Below are 22,692 nucleotides of genomic sequence, written 5' to 3' on the forward strand. Positions count from 1 at the left end.
GAGAGAGAGAGAGAGAGAGAGAGAGAGAGAGAGAGAGATGGCTACCAGAGGACACAGAGAGAAAGGACATTTGTAAAGGAGAGCTAGCCTTGCCCATTCTCTGATCTTGGGTTTCCAGCCTCCACACTTCCAGAATTGTGAACAGTTCAAGCAGTGATATTGTGGAACTCCTGTGGTACAGATGACACTGTAAGCCCCACTGACATGGAGTCATCCCAACTGTGTTCACATTGTTAATCCTAGGGCCTGGCACAGGGATGTCACAGTAGAGACTCAAAAGCACTGCAGAGAAGACATAGACCTGGCTGTGAATTCTTTGAGTGCAGACACTGTGTTCTAGCTGAGCTGCGTGCCCAGTTGGCATGCAGCTGGCTATACAGGACAATGGTGGCCCTTGTCTCTGCTGCAGGCGTACCTGCTGCTTTCTTGACTTAAACAGAGGTGATAGAGAGGCTCTCTGGTACCAGACTACTGCCTTCCTTTGTGAGAGGGCAATATTATCTGTGGCTTTGTGCATTCCCCAGCCTTACCAGAATAGCAAAGGAGCCTTATTCCTGGGACTGAGTCAGGGATGATCTAGCCAAGAAATTACAAACCAAGGTGATGATGACCTTGCTCACCTCATCTAAGCCTCCCCTCACACCCAACCTTCTTTTCCAACACAGGGTTCTGGAGCCCGAGAGGACTATATGAGTCTATGTGATATCGGATATGGTTCCCTGTAACTTTGCTCAATTGAAAATTACCAAAGATTGTAGACCATCATGCATTACTACAGACCCTTCAGTCCTTCCTGTGCCATAAGAAACTATGCACAAGTCCTACCTGCAACCTGTGCATTACCTGCCCATCTCCCAAGAATACTCCCACCAATGACCCCCAGCTCTTGCATACTCACCATGTCGACTCACACATGCAGCCCTCACACAGCTGTGCATGATCCTGCCCTCATCCGACCTCTGGCCCTCAGCACCCTGGGACTTGCAGCCCTCAAATACTCAGCACATGCCTACCTCACTCACACTGCTATCACTCCCACAGCAGCACATCCCCACCTTGGATGGCCATCCCTCCTACCCCCAGCTAATTTCTACCTCAAGACTTCACACATCTTGTATATCCCAGCTCAGGCCTGTGCACTTGTCTTGCAATGCCTGTGGGTATATAATAAATCCACAGCTCACTATCTATCCTCTCCCATGAAAATCTGCACACCTCTAGTACCAAGCATTGGCCCAATACACAGTCAGCTTCAATAAAATGCAGTTGGTACACACACACACACACACACATGACCTAAGGGATGACCACATGAAAAAAACACAGGCTACACTTTCAGAAGCAGGTGTACACCCTGACCCAAGGTGCACATGGCCCTGAGCCTGATGGTCTCTGCAATTAGCTTGAATTTACTAGGGCATCATAGTGCTATGCCAGCCCTGGCAGGCTTTCCTTTCCCCTTCTCCTCTGTAAGATCGATACCTTCTTCATAAGGAAGCTAGGGTATGTCCCAAATATTAAACAGTGGTATAAAATCCAACCCTGACCTTGTTCCCATCTAGTCCCTGATTAGGACCCATGCTTGCTTCTTAGCCAGAGGTCAAGGTTAGCAATGCTGTCAGGCCCTCCATCTCTCCCACACCCTGTAGGGATGCAGCTGCACTCACCAGGGATGTGGATCTTGAACTTGCCACTTTGGCCGAAGGCACTGTCGATGATACCCTGTTCCCCTGTGGACAGCTGCACCTTAAGCCCCACAAAGAGCTGGATGTTGGTCTCCTTTTTGAACAGGGAACGTCCAATCACGCTGTAGTCATCCATTACCTGTCCCCACACAGGAGAGGAGGCATTAGTAGTGCTGCTGAGAACTGATGTGCTCATCTCATACATAATGATGTATACAGAGTAGGAAGAAGGTCTGAAAGATCTCACATTCACCAGACTCTGTTAACACGGGCACTAAGAAGGGTCAACATTCATGGCAACCTCATGGGCCCCATATTAAAGTCAACATACAAGTGTGCCAGGGTCAGAGAGCCTGTGGAGCAGAGGTGGCCTTGGGTCATATTCCCTCTATCAACTATTCTCTCACCCGCCTCTGCCTTTTCCCTAGGGGAGACTCTAAGGAGCAGCCCTGCCTTACCATCCTGTCTTCCCCACATGCCTTGGTTGAAGCTCCTCTCTGCTCACTGTGTTGTACCAACTACTCTTTCTTAGCCAGCCATCTGCCCTCTATGATGCCCAATGTCAGTCAATCTCCAGGCAGGTTTCCTTATGGTCCCTGACCCCTGCTGCCTTGCCAGGCCTATTTCTTCGAGGTCACATCCCTGCTGGGACCGTGGCTGTCCCCTTACCTCTTTGTGGGTATATGTGGGGCACATGTGAGTGAAGTTCTTGGCTGGGGGCAGCCTGAATGAATTCTACTACAAACTCTCTTCTCCCATGCATGTCCCTGAACCCAGCCTGACTCTATCTGTAGCTAGCCTGTCAGGGTCTCGTCAACAAGAGCTTCATCTCAGCTGGGAGTGACATCCCATCCTCTACCTGACTGACTTTTACCCTCGCCAGCCCACTCTGCAGATGCTGCACTCAGTCACTAAGTCAGACCCTACTATAAAAAGCGCTCCTCATTTTGCCAACTGCTATGGAAAATGTACTCATAGACCTTTCACCCATGCACGCTGCTTCTAGACAAACGCCCTGCAGACACCCTGCCCCGGTGCTCCCCATTAGTAGTCCCTAGAAGCAAAGGCAGGACAGTCCAAAGCCCCAGCCTGAGCACAGAGAAAACCGTGCACGGCCCCGTTGGCCACCCTGTGACCCCAGAGAGGGATAGGTATGAAGGACATGGGCATTGGATAGGCATCAGCAGAACTGTGCGCAGTACGGTACATGGAATCAGGAGGAGCTGCTGCCTCAGGGGAAGGGCATGAAGAACCTGGAGAATTTTTCACTATATATCTTTCCTATGTTCTGGACTTTGAAATGAAATTACCTGTTCAAAATTAAAAGTTAAAATTTAAAATAGAGAATTATTGGTCTTTCACTCTTAAAAGGCAAACCATTCTTTCTTGATAGCCACACATAGAGGACATTTTCTTCCAGACACTTTAAATGGCTGTCCCCTTCTGAGCTGCATACCCTAGGCTATTGAGCTATCTCCTGCTAAGGTACAGAAACATCTCACTGCTAATAAAGATGCCTGGATGGATTGTTCTGAAAAGTAGAAACTGTTTCATTTACCCTAAACCCCTTCTGGAAAACATATCTTATTCTCCTTGATTCATAGCAGTAGATAAAAGGCAGCACACACCTTCTCTCCTGGTGATTGATGAATTGGATACAAACAATGATAAGAATTACAATCTTCACTTGTGCAGCCCTCCGTAACTCACAAGCCTCTTTCCAATACAGCAACTCCACTTTCCCTCTGAGATGGTTTCAGCACATTCTCCCAGGGCAGCCCCTGCTCTTGGAGAGTGGGTATGTCTACTGGGTCTCTGAGACAGCACTGCCCACCTTCTACTCCCTGGCACCCAGAAGTCCCACTGATCAGATTTTATGTCCTCAATTACAAATGGTACACAGTAGAGCCTGTCGTTTCATGGAGGCCCATTCCCACAGCCATGTTAGGATCACTGTGCAGAGCGGGGCTCCCTGATCAACAGCGCAGGATCCATTTACCTCTTCAGCCCAGCCTGCCATGACCTGCATATTTAGCTTAACTGGCCTAATGGGTCCGTCCAGCTTGAGCAGTCCATCCATGATCTCATGACTGAAAGTGTTCAAGTCATGATCAGTCTTTGTTGCCATGGGCTGTCTATCATATCTCCTCTGCCCCCTTCTCACCTTCAGGGACTTCATCCGACCTAAGGGGAGTCAGATTTGAGGAGCAGCACACAGGGATCCAGCCCAGGCCTGCCAGGCCCTTTGTAAAGCCTAATGTAGCTCCCTCCATACTGAAGTAGTGGCTAGAGTCCTGCCATGGTACCGAGGCTCACTGGGGACAGATGCACCTGAGACTCAGATTTCCTCCAGCATCACTATGTCCAAGAATGAGAAAGGAGGTTCTCGGACCAAAAAGTAAGTTCTGAGCTCTTAGCATTACCAGTAGGACCTGGTGGCACATGCCTATGATTCTAGGTCTCAGAATGTCAAGGCAGGAGGCTAATGAATGTGTTCAAGAGAATCTGGGATACTTAGAAAGTTCATGGTCAGCCCAGGCTGTATACTACTAGTAAGACCTTGTCTCGTTACCGGGGCCAAACCAATGACAAGTTCATCCTACTTACTCTTCCCACAAAGACCTGCATTATTCCCAAGCACCTCTAGTGCAACATCAAGGCACACACCTAGCTGGCATCTGTGGGGATGCATGACCAGCCAGAACAGGCCTGGATGGGATCTCAGGCCTCCGTGATCCTGTGGCCTTCCCTCTGTTTGTGTGTCCTCAGGTTATAACTGGACCTTATGTCATCCTTATCCCCCTTTTCAATACTTAAATCAGAGCAGGGCCATTTTCCAGCCCTCCTCAGCACTGTTCCCAGCCTGTGCCACTCACCTGGGGTCTTTCATGTTTACCACCCTCAAATCACACACCTGCTACACAATCACACACACACACACACACACACACACACACACACACACACACACACACACACACACCTGTGAGGCCTTCACCACCATCAGGCAAAGCTTTGATAACTGTCACCCTACAGCCTCCAGGCTCCTCTGCCATGCCTCTCACCTGCATCTGCACCTCTCTGTCCACTGGGGGAGTCCTCCCTACTCACCCTGGTTTTACTCTGAATCTTGTTTTAGGTAGCCTTCCCTACTCCCAGGGTTGAAGTGGAACCTCTATTCTGAGCTTGGCTACTCTGTCTGAAAATCCAATATAGCTTGTCTACTTAATCCTCTGGAGGATTAAATGTCCCTCAAGGAAAGGGTTCTTTTGTATATGCCACACCTCACAGAGCTTGGTAAGTACATGTTTAGAGGGGATGGGGGAAGAACAGTCATCCATGCATAAAACTGAGGGGGAAAAAGAAAAGGTGGGAAGCTAAGTAGCTCTTTGCTTCTTGGAGACAAACTTTATCATTTGTGTGATAAGTCTAGGGAGACAGGACTTGTCTATGAAAGGGCCAAATGCTAGCACTGGGCAATGTGGTTTTGTTTTGTTTCCTCTTCAGAAGATAGCAAGGCAAATTCCAACATAGATGCTGCCTACCCAACCCTGCAGCTTGGTGGCCAGAGCTAGCTGTCCAGTGAGTTTACAGGCCTGGCTTCCTGACATAGAGCTGACTGACAGGCATGCTATACAGTAGCACACACCTTCAGAAGACTCCTTACTACCCTCTGTTTTGCATCTTTTGGCTATAAAATGTTGTAGCATGTAGTTTTTGCTACCCCACCTTAAGATCCGGGTGGACCGCACTACCAGCCCTCACCCAGATTCCCTTGGATCCACAGATTAAAAATCAACACACACACACATGCCTGTTAATCTGAAAATGTCTATTCTAACTCAATGACTGGGCACTCCTAAACCTCCCTGTCACCCCAGGCATAATCTGACAGAGTGGCCATTGGCCACTCCAACTGAACACTGGAGCTTCCCTCTTTTCCTAAACCAAGTCCTTGCCAAAAGTAGGATAATTCTGTTAACATCAGGAGAATGTCAAAGAGCTCCATCACTTTCTTGCCAGAGGAGTCCCTGAAATTAGCTTTAGTGATACCTAAAGAAGGAGAGTGAAGGTCTAGGGTTCCATATTTGTCATGTTCTCCCCCGGCTGACTAGTGGTGGGCAGTCAGTACTGTAGGGCTGCTGGCATGTGTGAAGCCCTGTTTACAGACCTACATTACCATATTTTTTTCATTATTTTTATTTTCTACTTATTCATTTTATATCCTGCTCACTGCCCCCTCCACAATATTTCCTCATCTCTCCTCCCCTTCTCCTCTGAGCAGGGGGGAAACCCTCTGGGTTATTCCCCCACCCTGGCACTTCAAGTCTCTGTGAGGCTAGGTGCATCCCCTTCCACTCAGGCCAGACAAGGCAGCCCAGCTAGAAGAACATATCCCACATTCAGGCAACGGCTTTTAGGATGCTCCACATGAAGATCAAGCTGCACATCTGCTACATATGTGCAGGGAGGCCTAAGTTCAGCTCATGCACGTTCTTTGGTTGGTAGTTCAGTCTCTTAGAGCCCCAAGGGTCCATGTTAGTTGATACTGTTGGTCTTCAACTTCCTTTGGAATTCCTGTCCCCTTAGGGTGTTTGTTTTTTAGCCAGGTTTTTTCCATGTACCCCTGGCTGTCCTGGAGCTCACTATGTAGAATAATAGGCTGGCCTCAAACTCAGAGACCCTCTTGAGTGCTGGAATTAAAGGTGAGTGTCCAGCACCACAATATTGTTTAAACATCCAGGTTAAGGTATGGAGTTAGTGGGCTTCTTGTGACCTTGTAAGGAGAGGTTACAGGGCTCCATCTTGCTGGCTGTCCTTTGTTCTACTATGGCAAGAATGGCAGCTAAAAGGTCTTAAAATCTAAAGGAAGTGTCTTTGTCACTTCTACTTTTTTGTTTTATGCCTTGGCCAGAAGATATACTAGCACCAAGCATATTCACTGTGTCCTCCATGAACCTGTGCTGTCTTCATTTCCAAGTGTAGGTTAGGCTCTGGGAAGGTGGGGAGGAATATAGCCTCCAGGTCCCTGTGCATTCCCTCAATACTGGTGGCTGTCTACTTACAGCTCCTACTACCACTTACAACAGAGTGAATGGCTATTACACAGTGTCAGATCTACCTCGGAGACTGAGAGTGACCTAGGGTGTTATTATGAGTGTGGCTACGCCTGGGGACAGTGCTGGGGAATAGAGGAGGCCATCAAGCCCATTTTACCATAGCCTGTCAGGTGGGTGCCCTTCTTGCTGTGCAGAGGCCAAATGGAGTTGTTCTGGCTCGTCCTCATAAGACCTAAGGGCAAGGGAAATGATACTTCTGTGAGTGAGCCCACCATGGCTTTCTCTGGTGTCTGGGTTCCCCTGGGCTAATGCTAACTGGCTGACTCAGTGGTTCTGGAGGCCCAGCCCAGGGGTACTGAGCAGCCTCAACCCTGCTTGCCCCAGCTCAGGGAAAACCCCGTCAGAGAGGAGACAGTCCCTATAGTCAGGGATTCTACTTCCCAAAAGTGGTCTAGAGGGAGGAGGCAGGAAGAGAAGGTAGAGCTGGTAATATGGTAGGACCTGGTGCCTAGCAGGCTGCCCTGTCTAGCTAACCATGGTGTGGCACTTGACCCAGATATAAGACATGTCAAAGAAGCTCAGGGATACAACTCACAGACTCTTACACTGAGAGGAGACTACAGAGAGCAGATACCAGCACACCACAAGGAGAGCCCTGCCAGAGCAGTTGGAGGGCTTCTATTCTGAATCAATCACTGATGTCAATGCCTGTGGGGTTTGCTGGTGGCCCTGTTCCTGGGACAATGGTGAACACAGGCCAGTGGTCACAATAGCTCAAGTGGGGACTTTCACTGCTTGCATGAGTAATTTGCTTCATCTATCCGCCTGTGGTTGCTGGAAGGATCAAGCTCCCTCAGCAGTTACAGCTGTGCATCCAAGTCCAGCTCTTGTTGCCATGCCAGGAGAGTCCCCATTGTCCCCAGGTTTTGAGCAGGGACTTGGCTGCTGGTGCACATAATTATGTCATTACACGTGTCTCTCTTCCAGGGCTTGGTTCCCAGGATGAGGCTTGGGAATTGCCCAAGTTCTGAAGCTTCAACTAGTTCACCATGCAGGAAGGGAAGTCACTATAAAGAGAGCTAGGCTCCCCACTGTAGTGAGGAGGGAGGACTCTGTGTTCCCAGAACAGAAATGGTTTTAGTTGCTTGAGTTCTGTCTCTGTCTCTTATAGCATCATGACCTGGGCCAGGGGACTTCTCCAAACTTCAGTATTTTCATGACATAGGTTGTTAGGATTAGCACACTGATACTGGCCAGAACACCAAGACTTGATAGGAGAATGACCATTAGAACAGACTTTGTACTGGTGAATGTCAAGCTGAAGTGGGGGATGGAGGGACACGTGGAGCAGGTGATCTTCTAGCATACCCAGAAACCCCAGATGCAGCGATTAAGACTTCTCAATAGGGAGGAGGGCAAGACCCACATGCCACAGGGTACCCTAGTCTCCACTTCTCCCTTCCACTTCCCTTCTGGACAGTATTCTGGGAGAAGACAGGGACCCCCAGTCACAGGAGGAAGGAAGGAACCCCCTGCTATTGAGGTGACACCTCTTCCAGTTCACCTGAAGTCACAGATGGTGACAACCATAATGCTGTGCTCTTTGCACATCACCAGAAAACATTATCTCCTGGTTCCTCCTCCCTACCAGCTTGGCCTGGTGGAAGGCAGAGGCCCTGGGCTAACCCGTGGGATGGGGTTGATTCTTGCTTTACCACTGTAGCACCTGAACAAGTTGATTTACTCTACTGTACCTCAGGCTCTACTTCTGTAACACAAAACACAGGTTTCTGCTTTTCAAGGGATAAGACAATGTTCCTGGCATTGTGAGTCTGTGAGTACCACGAAAATTCTCTGTAAGCTCTGTGTAAGCCTAGGGAAAGTAAGTTAACTGCAATGGTCTCATCTCATCAAACATACTCCAGAGGCTCAAAGCTTGAGGCCTGGTGCCAGCCACTAATGTGCCTCATGACAGGCTACTGCCTGGGACAGCTGCCCTACACTTCTACCTACCACAGACTCTCAGGCCTCCTTCAAGCAAGGCCTCCTTTCTCTCTGAACATCCCTTACCTGATCTATATGTGTAGCCATCACCTGAGTCCCTCCTGAGTAAATAAAGCAACTGCTGGGGCTAAAGGGGTCCTAAGTGATAGCTCCCTGCCAGCTGCCCTCCACAGAGAAAAGGGGGTGTGTATCTTATGGAGCACTGGCCATATGCTAGCCTCTTGACCCTTTTTACATGTAGTCTCAACTCCCCACCACAGCACTCTTACAGGGGAGTTGGGTTTGAGGAGTGACATGTCACAGCTATGCTAGACTGTTAACTTAGTCCTAGCTTCCAAAGCTATCTTTCTACTGTGTCCACCCACAGATCCTGCATCTTCCTCTGGACATGAGTGCAGTCTCCAAAGCAGTGAAGCCCGGCTCCAGCTATCAGACTTTGACCCTGGAAGATACCAGGAGAGATGCTGGGTTGTGGTCAGGTTAGAGCATGAGAGAGCAACCTGTCAAAGTGGACCTTCTTAATCTCTGCCTCCTGGGACAATTCTGTTCAAGGGGTCCACAGCCTCCAACCTGTGGCTGGGAGCCTATGGGCAAGAACAGCAAGACAGACAGAATGGCCAGGAAGCAACTCCCTCTAGGGGTCAGGGTGCTACAGTTGACCTGCATAGCACCCCCAAACCTGGGCTGTCCCTGCTCAGAAAGAAGCAGGTGGTAGGTTCCCTGGGGCGCTGAGAAGGCTTAACAAACCATCAGCAGTGAGCTAAGTAGAGCCAGGAGCCTGAGGCAGTGCTGGTCAGACTTCAAAGCTGGCCAGTGCTCCTGGTGGCGTCTGTATGTTTACACTTGGTTGGGTCCATGCCTCAGGCTCCTGATGTTCAGCCTGAGGCCTTTTTGGTTGGCGCCATGGGGCCAGACCTGCAGTAGCCAATATGCCTGGTTTGACCTTCTCCCCTCTGTAGTGGGGACAGTTTCTTGTCACTCCTCAGCTTGGACCCAGGGATGTGTGCCATGAACAATGCTCATGTGAACTATGGTCATGATGCACAGGGCTTAACAAGGGCCACCTTGTGACTGGCAAAGCACCAGCACTTTCCATGTTTGTTTATCTCCTTGCCACACCCTGGGGCCCACTTTAGTGCTATGCACAGCATTGCCTGGTTCTGTAAAGGTTCTAGATCTAAGAAGATTATGTAGTAAGAGCTGGCAGGACCTTTCTCCCATGTATCATTTATGTGGGGCTGTGTGAGCTGCCAGGCGTTGAGGACCACAGGAGGTGGGAGGAGGTGGGTGCTAGAAGACACAGAGAGGATGTCTTGCGTGCAGTTGCTGCAGGGCACCTGCCTCACCTCTTGTTGGATGGCAAGGAAAGCAAAGCTGCTATGGGGGAGAGAGGTGGCTCCATGGATTCTTGGGACCCTGATGAACTGGGTCAGGAGGCCTTGAGTGACAGGATGTGGCAGAGCAGCTGAGAGCTTCTACAGTATCTCAGAGTCAGGCACTGGTTGGCCTCTGTGTCACAGAGCAGCTCCTGGACCTGAAACCCTCAAAGGCCCCACTCTTTTGTGCTTTCTCCATCTTAGGTGGAATTCTGTTCCTCCATTCCTGCCTCTCAGTTTCCCACCCCCTCCATGGGCTTTTGCCCCTGTTGGACCACAGGCAGACCCACTTTTCTGGTCCCTAGCTTAAATCAGCTTGTGTAAATATGATGCATTAGTAGCTTGTTGAGGACAGGGCCCAGTGGTTCTGCCCAGCTTTGACAGACCATTGGTAACTCATAGTTTCTGTCAGACCTTTATAATCCACACTATTATGTACCTGAGCACTTCATCTGAAAACCAATAACCTTGTCGCCCCAGATTACTTTTGGGCTTTACTTCTAACGTGCTTGGTTCAGGCTGTAACTGTGCCTGTTGCTGCTTACCACCTCTTTGTTACATCTCTGCCACTGCCCTACATCTGTTAAAGGTGACTGTCCACTCCTGTGGTCTTCCTGCTCAGTCTCCTGACATCTTTTATTCTTTACTTTTGCTTCTTAGACACAGCGTATCAGTGGAGTTTGTGTTTTAACCCAATCTCCTAGTCTGTCTTTGTAGCTGAAATTTATTTAGTATGGTAAGTACTTAATTTTGTCCCCCAAATCACTGTCATCATTTTTAGCATTATTCTTGTTTTTCTTATTTGTGTTGATTTATCAAGTTCATTCCTCCAGTTTTCCTTCTGTGAATAAGCACTTCTTCCAATTCTTCCATTCCACTCATACTTTCTTTCTGATCAAAATCTAACTCATGTTTTATATTATCCTTTTATCTTTAAGCGATGCCCCTGTACCCATGTTTTAGTCATCTCCCAGATGGGCCAGCCTGTGGAGCATCTTCAGGGAGTTTCCCCTTCTCCTCCTCCTGAGTGATAGCCCAGAGGCCTTTACCTCTGTAAGGCCCTACCCCATAGCCTAATTCCTGGGCTGTGGAGCAAGCAGAACAAGTCATCGTTAGCTATGACCAGGAACAGCAAACTGGCCAGAGGGTCAGACTCTGCCCGGGCCTGTTCTTAGATGGCTTCTGAGTTAAGAATAGCTGTCTGATGAGCTGAAAAACATTTTTTGTTTTGTTTTGTTTTGTTTTTTGTTTTTTTTTGAGACAGGGTTTCTCTGTNTAGCCCTGGCTGTCCTGGAACTCACTTTGTAGACCAGGCTGGCCTTGAACTCAGAAATCTGCCTGCCTCTGCCTCCCGAGTGCTGGGATTGAAGGCGTGCACCACCACACCCAGCTTGAAAAACATTTTAAAAAAGAATATTTCATGATACATGAAATCTAAGTAAAAGTCAAATTTGAGTGTTTACTAATGGGACGTTTTATTTGAACACAACCATATTTAGGTGCAGCTCACAACTGTTTCTGGGCTTTACTGGCAAGAAAGCATTTAAGACAGAGACTGACCAAGACATTCAGGGACTTGGAATTGCAGGAACACTGATGGTCAACAGCCCACCGCACCCTACACTACCCTGGAGATTTAGTTATTTTTGCTTTTGAGACAGGCTTGCAAGGTTTCTCAGCCTTTCACTTTACATCCCGTCCTCTTTGGAAGGAACTCATGTGCAATTTATACTTAAGTGGAAAACCACACTTCATTGAAACTTTGTAAATTTTCTATGTAGTCCAGGCTAGCCTTGAACTCACAGAGATCCTCCTGCCTCTGTCTCTGAAGTGCTAGTGATTTCTGTTAGCAGTGTGAACTTCTCATGTAAAAACAAGACAAAATGGGGCCTCAAATGGCACACCATGGAGGTTCAGCAGGGTATGGGACATCATCTTATGGAGCCCCCACTGGCAAAGCCTTATGTTTGTTATTATTTATGTGTTAGCTCAACATACCCTGACACTACAATATTGCTAACTCACAGATAACAATGATTAGAAAAACAAGAACATTTAAAATAGTGTATTTCATCACTGTAGACACAAAATAATTAAAAATGGGAATGGAGCTGGTTCCAAAGTTTCTGGGTGGCTCATTTGTTAACTAAGCAAGGAAAGCCATTTACCAAAGGTAAGTTAATTAAAATGTATTTGATTGCACCAGTTGGAAAAAAAAAAAGGATCTGGAGAAAATAGGCTTATTTAAGATGACTAGAATTGGAGTAAGAGTTCAGGCTGGGCTCAGGTACCACTTACTCTTGGGAACATCCATATGTCCAGGCACCTGACCTACACAGCAGAGCAAGGAGAGCACAGAAGAGACTAAGTACTCCCAGAGTTAGCATCTCCTGGGTCCCAAGCACTGCCTGCAGAACAATGATTAGCATTATTTTGATGATCTACTATTTAATGATCTACTATTTCATTCTCAGCCTCTACTGTGAGGATGATCTTGGACTACCTTCTGTATATCTAGGGCTAGAATACACACAGGAACTCAGCAAAGCTGACTATGAAAGATGATGCCCTTATAGGTAGCAGAAACAGAAGGCTAAGTGCCTTAGTCCATGCTCAGATGGGAAGTATCCACTCATATATGGCTATGAAAGTGGGGCTTCTCTTCACTAGCAACTCAGAACACTTCAGGTGCCTGAGCTGACTGAGTGTTCCTAAGACAGGGCCAGTGCACTAAGTCTACCCAGTATAGTCGGGCACGGGGTAAAGATCTGCCTAGGATATCAGATTTAACCTCTGTAAGATGACCTGACCACCCAGAAACTTCTTTGGCAGAGGCACACTTAGGAATGTTTGGAGTCAGCCAGCATAGCCAAGGATGGGGGCTCAGGACACTTTTCTGCCTTGCAAAGACTACCTGTGGGTATAAGTTCCACTCTTTTGAGCCAGAGAGTCTATCAATGCCTTTCTGCTGTAGACAGGCGACTCCAGTTTCTTCAGCTGTTTAACATGGACTCCCTCTTTCCAGAGACCTTTCAGGCCTTCATCCTTGTGCTGGGGCTACATCATTGGTCCCCTGAGTACTGAGGTTCTAGCAGCTACAAAGTTTTGTAGCTCTCCAGCATGAATATGATCACTGTTGGACACTCCAGACTTGAATCTTGTAAGCCAATCCAATACATTGTTCATGTTTTCTCCCTCCCCCCCTCTCCCTCCCTCCCTCCCTCCCTCCCTCCCTATTATTCTGTATTCAATTTCCTTAGAGAACTTGCCTAACATAGTTACCCTTCAGAACAACTTTGCTGTTCACTTGGGAACTATGCTATGCTCTGGATTCACTTTACGCTGTGAGGTCAAGATTGTCTACATTCAAATGGACGTGTCTATTAAGACCAAATAGCCATCCCTGGTGGCTGGAGAAGTCTGTGGCTCTCAGGGCTGCCAATATGGGGACTAACCCTGTGACTGCAAGTCTATGGTCTGATGACTCTCTGGACTAAGTATGAAAAGGCTGGTGGTCCAGGGTTGCCTCAGACTAGTGGTAGGACATAGATGCTTCCAGACCTTTTCTGTCGTTCTTGGGAGGCCTGGGTCATTTCACAGTGTGTTTTCTTGCTCCTCACCAGTGCCTCCCAGTTCTCTAAGGAAGTTGACAGGCCTGAGGGAGAACAATTAGACCTGGAGCCATACCAAGAAGACATTATTCTCCAGATAGATACTTTACTACAGAATAATTACACCCTATAATGCTGCTAATAAATCAAGTTGGGTGAATGGTAACGCCCACTGTATCACCCCATCTGCAGAAGCATCCCTGCTGTGTTGAGGTAGATGGAACTCACCCAGGCCAAGGTCCTGAGCTGTGGTCTGGATGGAGGAGGAGAGGTGGGGAAGGCAGAGAGCTCCAGTGAATACCCGTGAATTAGAAAAAGACAGTCCTAGAAGTGTACGCCTCTATGTCCCAGGTTTGTACTTCACTGGGTCAGGCCTTGTCCTAGCAGCTGCACCAAGATGGGGAGGAGGAGCTGTCTTTGTACTGATCTGGTGGGAGCCCAGCTACATCTTAGGACCACACACAGCTACTAAGCTCCATGGTATAGTCAGAGGGCCAGGCAGAAGAGCCAGTGAGGCCTGGACATTGAGGAACCCTTCATTCTAGGTCTGGACTGCCATTCAACAAAAAGATGTGCCAACACTTCAGGAAAGATACCACATTGTGCAGACTCCAGTGACAGGACAATATCTCTCTCAGAGCTCTGTCCAGTCATAGTGACTCCAATGTGCCCAGATGGCCAGTGACTTTTCTGGTTTTTCTTTCCTTATTCCTTGTATCTCTGAACCCATAAGCCCTTTCCTACCCTGTAGGTGAAGTGGACCTGGACTGTCCCAGGTACCCCCCACTGGTTATGAGAACCTTGTCTGGGCCTGGCAGGATCCAATGGCACGAAACACTGGGCCTAGCAAAGGCAGGAGGTCTTGGGAGAAGCCAGTCTGCTAACTTGGAGAATCAGGCTATAGTCCAACTCTATGACGACATGATGGGAAAGACTCAGGATGCTTTGTACCCTGGCCTTAACTATCTACTCTGAAACCTGAGGACGCTTGACTCTGGTCCCAGCCCAGACTGTGGGCCTAGTACTGAGCAAGGAGAGAGAAAAACCCAAGGGCTGTGCTTACCCGCTCCACGAGGCCGTGCTTGTGCTTTAGCTTGTAAACCCTCAGTGCTGGCAGGAAGCTCTCTATGTAGTTCTTGTCCTCCAGCCCTTGCAGCAAGACACCATGGAAGGCCAGCCGGCATGCGTTGGTGTGAATGTCAGCATCTAGTCTGGAGCCAATCACCAAGCAGAGTCGGGGGCAGGTGACTGGCTTCTCAAACTCTACCAGGGCCCACTGCTGCCGGGGACAGTGGCCCCCTGGGGCATGGCCTGCTTTTGGGTCTGCCTCATCATCACCTTCTGAGGCTGTGGGCATGGAATCTTTGCACAGGTACTGCTCTTGGAAGAGGTATTCTCGGGAAAGGTCAAAGGAATCTAGCATGGGCTCCAAGTCAAAGTTGTCTGGAGCAGGGCTGAAGAACAGCGTGCGACCCATGACTGTCTCATGGCCCACGGTGATATGGAACTTGGCCTTGGTCTGCAGGGGTCCTCGGAAGTAAGGGATCTTCTCCACAGAGATGAGGGCTGCATGAACAGTGTGCAGAGACTCCGGTGCACATACCAGCCCTCTCTCCAACAGCTTGGGGTCAAACTGGGTGACACAGATGCCCAGTCGGTCCCCTTGCATGGCAGAGGTGACGGGTGTATGGAACATCTGCATGGACTTCACTTTCTTCACCACCTGAGCAGGAGCAAGAGGGAGAACATGTGAACCCTTAAGTCTTGCAGCTGGGGCTTAGCTCATTCTTCCTCTGTAGCCCTAATATCCACTTATCCCCCAGCCCTAGTGGAGGTCCAGGCAAACAGCAGAAAGGAGGCCAGGGTTCAGTCAGACCTCTGTGGGCAAAGAAAGAAGCATCTCAAAAAGCCAAGGCCTAGGATGCAACACTAGACCACTTTCCAAATCTTATCCCTATGCCAGCACAAGAACAGTGGTCACCTCAGTCCCCTCTGTCCTCTAGAAGCTGATTCACCCAGATTCTATACCTTTTAGCTTCTTCCCTTTCATCAGCCATTCCAGCACACTCTAGCCCTCTGCGTAGCCTTGACATCTAGCTCCTCAGCCTACCAGTGTGCCACTTACATTAAAGGCTTAGGCCAGATGCAAGGCTATAGTCTGTAACTAGGGGCAGGACTAGTTCTTGATTCCTGAGGGGCTGGTCTCTATCTCTCCTCACCCATGAAATCCCCACTGTCTAGCTTGTGTCTGCCTGCCAAGGCTGAGGGCTCTCTAAGAAGGGTCTTCCTCCAGTTATTCTACATGGTCTCTGTGCCTACTATGTGTCAGCCTCTATTTCAGGAGATAGACTAGAGCTAGCTCTGTTCAAAGAGCTCAATATCTAGAAACAAGACAAATGATCTACATAGGTCACACAGCTATATCAATGTTATTTTATAAACTAGTATATAAAAACGTGTTGATATTTACTGAAATACAATTCTACAATGTAGGTGCATGAAACATGAGACACATGACAAGGCTTAGGGTTGGGCAAGTTCTGTTTTTTTGCACAGGCAGGCAGAGGAGCACTACAGAAGCAGCCCCTGAGCTGAAGCCTATAAAGATCCAGAGCAAATTAGCTTTAGGCAGAGACATCAGTAAGGGCCAGGTCCAGAGATGGCGCTGTCTGTGAGGCTAAGTAGTCAATAAAGAGGCAGGAGGGCGCCTGGAGGCCAAAGGTCAAGGCCTAGGCACCATGTATATACAGGGGCCTGCCTGGAGTCACAGGATGGGGCAATGTGATCTTATCTCAGTTTCTGAAAGGTAACACTGACTCCATACAGAGTAGACTTCTGCAAGTCAGGAGCAGACACGGCCGAGCCCAAGATGGTAGGCATACCTCCTAAGCCCCACTCATGAGGTGCCATCAAACACTTTCTGTTGATCAAAGCAGAGTACATGAAACCCATTTCAGAAAACCCAGCAAAAGGAATAGAATGAGCCTAGATTTTTGTGGTTCAGCTACCAGCATCCCTGTCACCAAGGCTGGAGGTGGCTGTCCAAACTTTTCCTCCTGGATAGAGGGTAACTGCTGCACTGGTGGCACTCTGGCCCAGAGCCTTTCACCAGAGTATCAAACTCAAGTGTTTGTTTAAAGATCATTAACTCCCCACCCACAGGGTCAGAGGGCAGAGAAAGTGAGAAGCAGTGTCAAAAGCTGCAGCCCACATCAATCAAAGGGAAACGCAAGCCTTCTCTGAGGTGGCCTAGGAGGCAGTGGATGATGGGGGCAGGGTGCTGAGGTTGCAAGCTCAAAGAACATCTCCCCTTTCCCAGGGACAGTGCTCTACCCTGCAGATCCCAGGAGGAAAGTATGTCAAAGCCTCACCTGGGCTCCTGGCTTATGACTTTCTTCCCCTTCTTTTCAGCTTCAGCACTAAGAAGGACCTTTTGTCAACTAAGGGCCCCTTTACCACAGTGCTCAGCCCGTAGCCACCTGGTAAGTACTCTGGAGAAGGTGCCCCTCCCTGCACCTTCAGTGGAACTCTCCATACAGCCCAGTTGTGCAGCCTCCACATCCCACATCCTCAACTCCCTTTAAGCCATAAGCTACACCTTGAGGTCTCTGAAGTAACTCCCCCACAGTTATTTTGAATCTCCCTGTGGTTTGCCAGGGTTTATTTCCTGCTTGGCTTTCTTCCTCTTGACAAAGTCTTGATATCTTGGCCTGAGCACCCAGAGCACGATGGGAAGGTCTTTCCTGCATGCATGCCAAGCAAAGCTGCATACTCTGACCTTGTTCCTGCTTTACAGGGCAATCACCACTTCTGCAAGGTAGGCTTAACCCTCAAGGCAGTGAGTACCTACCTGCAGTCTATCAACAACTGTCCCTCCAGAACTCCAATGTCCCCAGTCCTTGATCTTACTGTACACGTCCTGCAAGCATGCTGCATGCGGTGGTGCAGGGACCCGTTATCTAGAATTTGGTGCTCAGCATTTCCTCTTTTCCCACACATGTATGACTGTATGTAGGTATACAACCCGTGTAGTAGTAGTTGCTGACTGCACTGCCTTATGTGAGTGGCTGGGCTTTTTGAGGGAGTGCCCTGTATAGAGGTTACTGAGAATGCCTACATATGCCTCGGGTAGGGACCTGCAGATCGCTGGCTGGGGACTGCCTGAGCTAAGTGTGTCTAAAGTGCTTGCTGTTGTGGCTGGAAGTGCTGAGACGAGTCTCCCCTCTCACAAGGATCTGACCAGGCACCTATATACAAGGTGGCCTCTCAAGGATTCAGACCCCAGAGCAAAACTCAAAGATTTCAGAAGTGAGGGTTCAGTTCTGCTAAGCACAGAAATGTACTTCTGCCATCAGGATATGGTCCTAGCTGCAGCACATCTTTATAGTCTGGCATTGCTAGATTTCTTAGTGTTTGCTAGTCAGATCTGGTGTCTCCATTTCTAATTCAGATGAGGGCCGTAGGTGTGATCTACTCGAGGCCTTGCCGCACTCTGAGTGCCAGCACCCTAACACCCCACAGGTAAGCATGCATCCAGCCCACCTGAAGAGATGGACTGCCTCTTGTAGCCACATCACACCCTGCTGAGATTCCAGACCTGTCTAGGCTTGACTAAAGCTTCTTCACAGAGATGGCTGGGGGCTTGCTGCCCCCACCCAGCGCCAGTCGGACTTCTCTCACAGCATGCTCTCCTTTCAACGGGCTCATGTTCTCAGGACTGAAATAATAAAGAATGCTTTGCAAGGGCAGAAGAGCAGAGAGGCAAATAACTGAAGATCAAGATTCCAAGGGCCGACACAGGAAATTGTGAAGCAGATAAAGATGGGAACAGGCGGCATGCTGCTATTCTGGCTCTCCAGGGCACACATGCACCAGTCATCAGTGAGCTTGCATTCCACTCAGGGAGGCTAAGAATAGAGGGCTGACCTGGACACTAACAGTATAGAGTCAGGCTTTCCTTCCATTTGTTCCTTTTCTAGTTTTGTGAGACTCTAGCTACTCACTCAAGGACTACTGAGCATTCCTCACAGATGCAGATGGGCAGAGCCAGCACATGCCTATCACTTAGCATGTCTGCCATGTATCACTCACATGAAAGTCCAGGCCCAAGAAACCAGCAGCATTGGGTCTACGGGGTCTGCTACCTGGAGATGGGAACAATAGCTCAATCTACAACTAATGAATGTTAATTGCACAACTGTGGGGAAGGGCAGTGAGAGAAAACAAAGTAGGCTTTAGGAGAGTAGCCAGCATCCCTGAGGAGGTAGCACTAAGTTGGGACCAGGAGGAAGAAGTACCATGCATAGGAGACCCAGCAGTTGGGGCAGAGCAAACCTAAGGTTCCTGCAAGGAGAGCCTGGTCCTTTGAGAAGCTAAAAGTGTACAGGCTGTGGGGGTTTGTTTGGGGTGTGAGGCTGTAGGTGAAGGGAGGCTACCCCTACCACGTTAGAGGGACAAACCAGTGATAAGCCCGGAAAGACAGATGCCTTTGAGTTTGTTTTCTGAATCAGAATTTTGTTATGTAGCCCAGTGTGGCCCTGAACTCAGGTTTTCCTGCCTTAGCCTCTTGAGTGCAAGGATTATGGATGTGTCCCCCATGCCTGACCTGTGTGCATCTTTAAAGGAACACTTTGGCTACAGAGTGGAAAACAGATGGAAGAAAAATGAAGCAGGACAGAGGGAAACTGGCCACAGAAGATCCTCAGAGGCCGTTCTATTTTTGTGGTTGTTAGTGTATTTTTGAGACAAGGCCTCACATTCTGAACTCCTGACTCTCTCGCTTCTATGTCCCAATATTATAGGTATGTGCCATCATGCCTAGCTTCAAAATCTATGTTAGGATGAGGAAGTCATGGGGATCAAGGACACGTTCCAGGACTCCAGTGGAAGACCTGTCTTGGGTGGGGACAGAGGCTCTGAGCTCAGGAAAGGTCTCAGTGTCACATAGCCAATGGTCTCGCAGTAGAATCCTGGAGAAGAGAGGCCAGTATTAGATGACAGAGTCTCGTCCCACCCCACCCCACCCCACCCCACCCATAATGGCCTGACCTCAACAAACCCAAAAAGCTTCTTAGGCTTCATTGTATGAAAATGGTAGCTCTCATTCCCAGATCTTAGATGAAATGTGTAGGCTCCTTCCTTCTCCCTGTGTTCGCACAGCTATACCTCTGTCCCCAAGAACAACAGCCTCACTTTTTAGATGGGCACAGCATAGCCTTACATGGCCCCTACTGTGGTTGGTCCTGCCCTGCTTCTCTGGTGAGCAGTCAGAACTGCCTACAGGCTAACAGGGCTGGGATACTGCTGTGCCCTGATCTCAGTCCTGCTGAGAAAAGAAGGTGCGGACTCAGGGAGGATGCAGAGGGAGGAGGAATACAGCAAGCAGGCAAACAATGTTCTAAAACTCAAGTTTGTGCTTGCTAAGCACTTTGGTCCTTTCTGATTAACAAAGAGGCTTTACCATCATTTGGGTCAGTTATTCTACATAAAAACCCTACGAGGCAGGTCAATATTTTTACATTCAATTTTATGGATGAAGAAACAGAGGTTTGTGATGTCTCCAAGGTCACAAAGCAAACAGATTGAGACTTGGGACAATAAATGCCAGGGCTGCAAGGCAGGCCTGACACTCAGTCTCATCTTTTGAGCAGCTGAGCAGAAACAGAAGCCCAGGCCACTGGAGCTGACCTATAGGTGGCTACAGACTCTAAGTGGACAAAGCTCTAGATAGGTTATTCCTAAATACCACACTCAAGTTCTTGCAAAGGTGTACTTGTGGGTGAGGAAGGATATGGGAAAGACTTGCTGTGAAAGCCTCAGTAGTGCTAGCAGACACAGCCAGGCCTACCTCCCCCTAAAATCTCACTTTGAGCCACCTTGCTGTCTGCCCTGGCAAAGGGTGGCAACCCCTCATGCAACTTAGTTTTCTGAAGGTTGTGCATGATGCTACTGCCTGGAACACCTGGGTTGAGTCTCTCGCTACTTGTTTTTTTGTTTTTGTTTTTGTTTTTTTTCCATTTCATGTTTTTAGATAGTCTTGTGCAGCTCCGTCTAGCTTTGTACTCACCATGTAGAGGACAATGATCTTGAACTTCTGATGTTCCTGCCTCTACCTCCCAGGTACCAGGATTATCCGGTGTGTGTGTGTGTGCCACCACATCTGGTTCATGTTGTGCTGAAACTTGAACCCGGGTCCTCATGAATATTAGGCTGAATATTACTCTAGGTTGGTCCTCTAACAACTGAGCTATACCCCCTATGATAGCTATTCTTGGTTGTCAACTTGACTACATCTGGAATTAACTACAATCCAAGTGGCTGGGTACACCTGCAAGGGATTTTTCTTAATTAAATTATTTGAAGTAGGAAGACCCACCTTTAATCCTGATCTTTTGAGGTGGGAAGATCCACCTTTAACCTGGGCCACACTTTCTGGAGGCCGCCTAGATAAGCACATGGAAGAAGGAAGCTTTTGCTCTTTGCCTGCTTGCCCTTGTTCTTGCTGCAAGCTCATTCTTCCACTGGCATTAGAGCCTACTTCTTCAGGAGTCCAGTATGAATACAGAAGACCAGCTGAGATATCCAGATTTTGAACTGAGCAACTACTAGATTCTTGAACCATCCATTGGTAGACAGCTATTATTGGGCCAGCTGGACCAGAGCACGTAAGTGACTACTATTACGTTTATATATCTATTTCATTCTATCAGCTCTGTTCCTCTAGAGAACCCTGACTAATAGACCCCCAGTCCTCTGCTGCACTATTTTTCAGGGAGACAGTTCAGTAAACTTACCATCAGCTGGTGTGCAGATAAAGGAATTTCAGATGTTATTTCATGCAACTCTCATGGAAGAGTTTTCCAGCTTGCTAATGGTGGTCTCACTACATAGGTCAGGAACCTGAGGCCTGCCAAGGTTAGAAACTAGTACCAGAACTATGACTAGGATGAGGTGCAACACCATGCAGAGGGCTTCAAGCCCTGGTAGCCCTTGCCAGGTGAGTCCAACTTAGCATGCTCTTTTGAGCAGCAGCCTTCCAGATGTCTGCACAGTCCACAGGTGCTTGGGATGCTGACAGCCAGAGCTGAACAGACTTTTCGACATGCAGTAGATTCTGGAGAGGTGGTCCCAGCTATGAGGAGACTGGACTGACTGTACCCAATCTCACTGTTAATGAGCCTGTGCCTTGGCTGAGGTCAAGCACAACTTTGCTGTGACTTAATAAAATGTAAATTGGGGCAGAAAAGAGACACACAGGTCTGACGCTAATGAGCTTACAACAGCAGGATCAGTTACTTCAATTCAAAGAGGCTCAGACGAGAGGGGAAAAAATGAAATAAGCTTTTAAAGATCAGTCTAGGTTGGGCTCCATCAGACCTAACCCATTTTGTTTAATAAGGTTTCAATTTGGCTGCTCTTATTTCTCCCTCTTCTTTGAGCAAGGCTGTGCACAGATAAGACATTTTCCTCCCCCTAATGCATTTAATCGCATCATACACACACACACACACACACACACACACACACACACACACACACACACACATAGAGGCAAACTCAGGGCTCTGTGTGAGGATAGCACATATGAGCCTCTGGGGGATGCCAGGGCCTCCCTGATGGCTCCTTGCTGGGAAGCAAAATGCAGGTCAGTTTGGGGCATTTATTCTAACCAGTTAGTTTTAGAGAAATTAAAGCCAATCAAAACCATAGAGAATCAAGTGATAGCACCTGCGTTCCTCGGCCAGGCGCTGACTCAAATCCCAATCCTATTCTCCCTCCTGACTGACTGACTTGCAGCAACTATTCTCATGAATTCACTGTGTTCTGTTTTATATATTTACATCCATGTATGTGTTTCTGAGTAGTAAACACACTTGTTAGTATATGATGGCATGACATCACAGTTTATCACTACTACTGACCCTCTTTCTTTGACATTATATTTCTTTTTTTTTTT

At 48.3% G+C, this 22,692-nt stretch overlaps 1 protein-coding gene across 2 annotated transcripts in view; it reads right to left on the reverse strand.

Moving 5' to 3' along the window:
- The window catches only part of Eefsec (eukaryotic elongation factor, selenocysteine-tRNA specific), a 199,766-nt gene that overhangs the window by 22,630 nt on the left and 154,444 nt on the right, over positions 1–22,692 (reverse strand). Inside the window, exons 5-7 of one of the 2 annotated variants that reach the window (XR_003843273.1) lie at positions 14,800–15,459; positions 6,903–6,977; positions 1,764–1,824 (exon numbers count right to left, since the gene is read on the reverse strand). Coding sequence is in view for 1 of the 2 variants with exons in the window: in XM_021190399.1 (XP_021046058.1) it covers positions 1,668–1,824; positions 14,800–15,459 (817 nt within the window). In the remaining variant the exon portion in view is untranslated. Of the gene's footprint in view, positions 1–1,667; positions 1,825–6,902; positions 6,978–14,799; positions 15,460–22,692 lie in introns of those variants that run through there. The other variant, XM_021190399.1, reaches the window with a different exon arrangement.

The sequence above is a fragment of the Mus pahari genome, chromosome 2 (assembly GCF_900095145.1).
Source record: "Mus pahari chromosome 2, PAHARI_EIJ_v1.1, whole genome shotgun sequence".
Taxonomy (NCBI): Eukaryota; Metazoa; Chordata; class Mammalia; order Rodentia; family Muridae; genus Mus; species Mus pahari.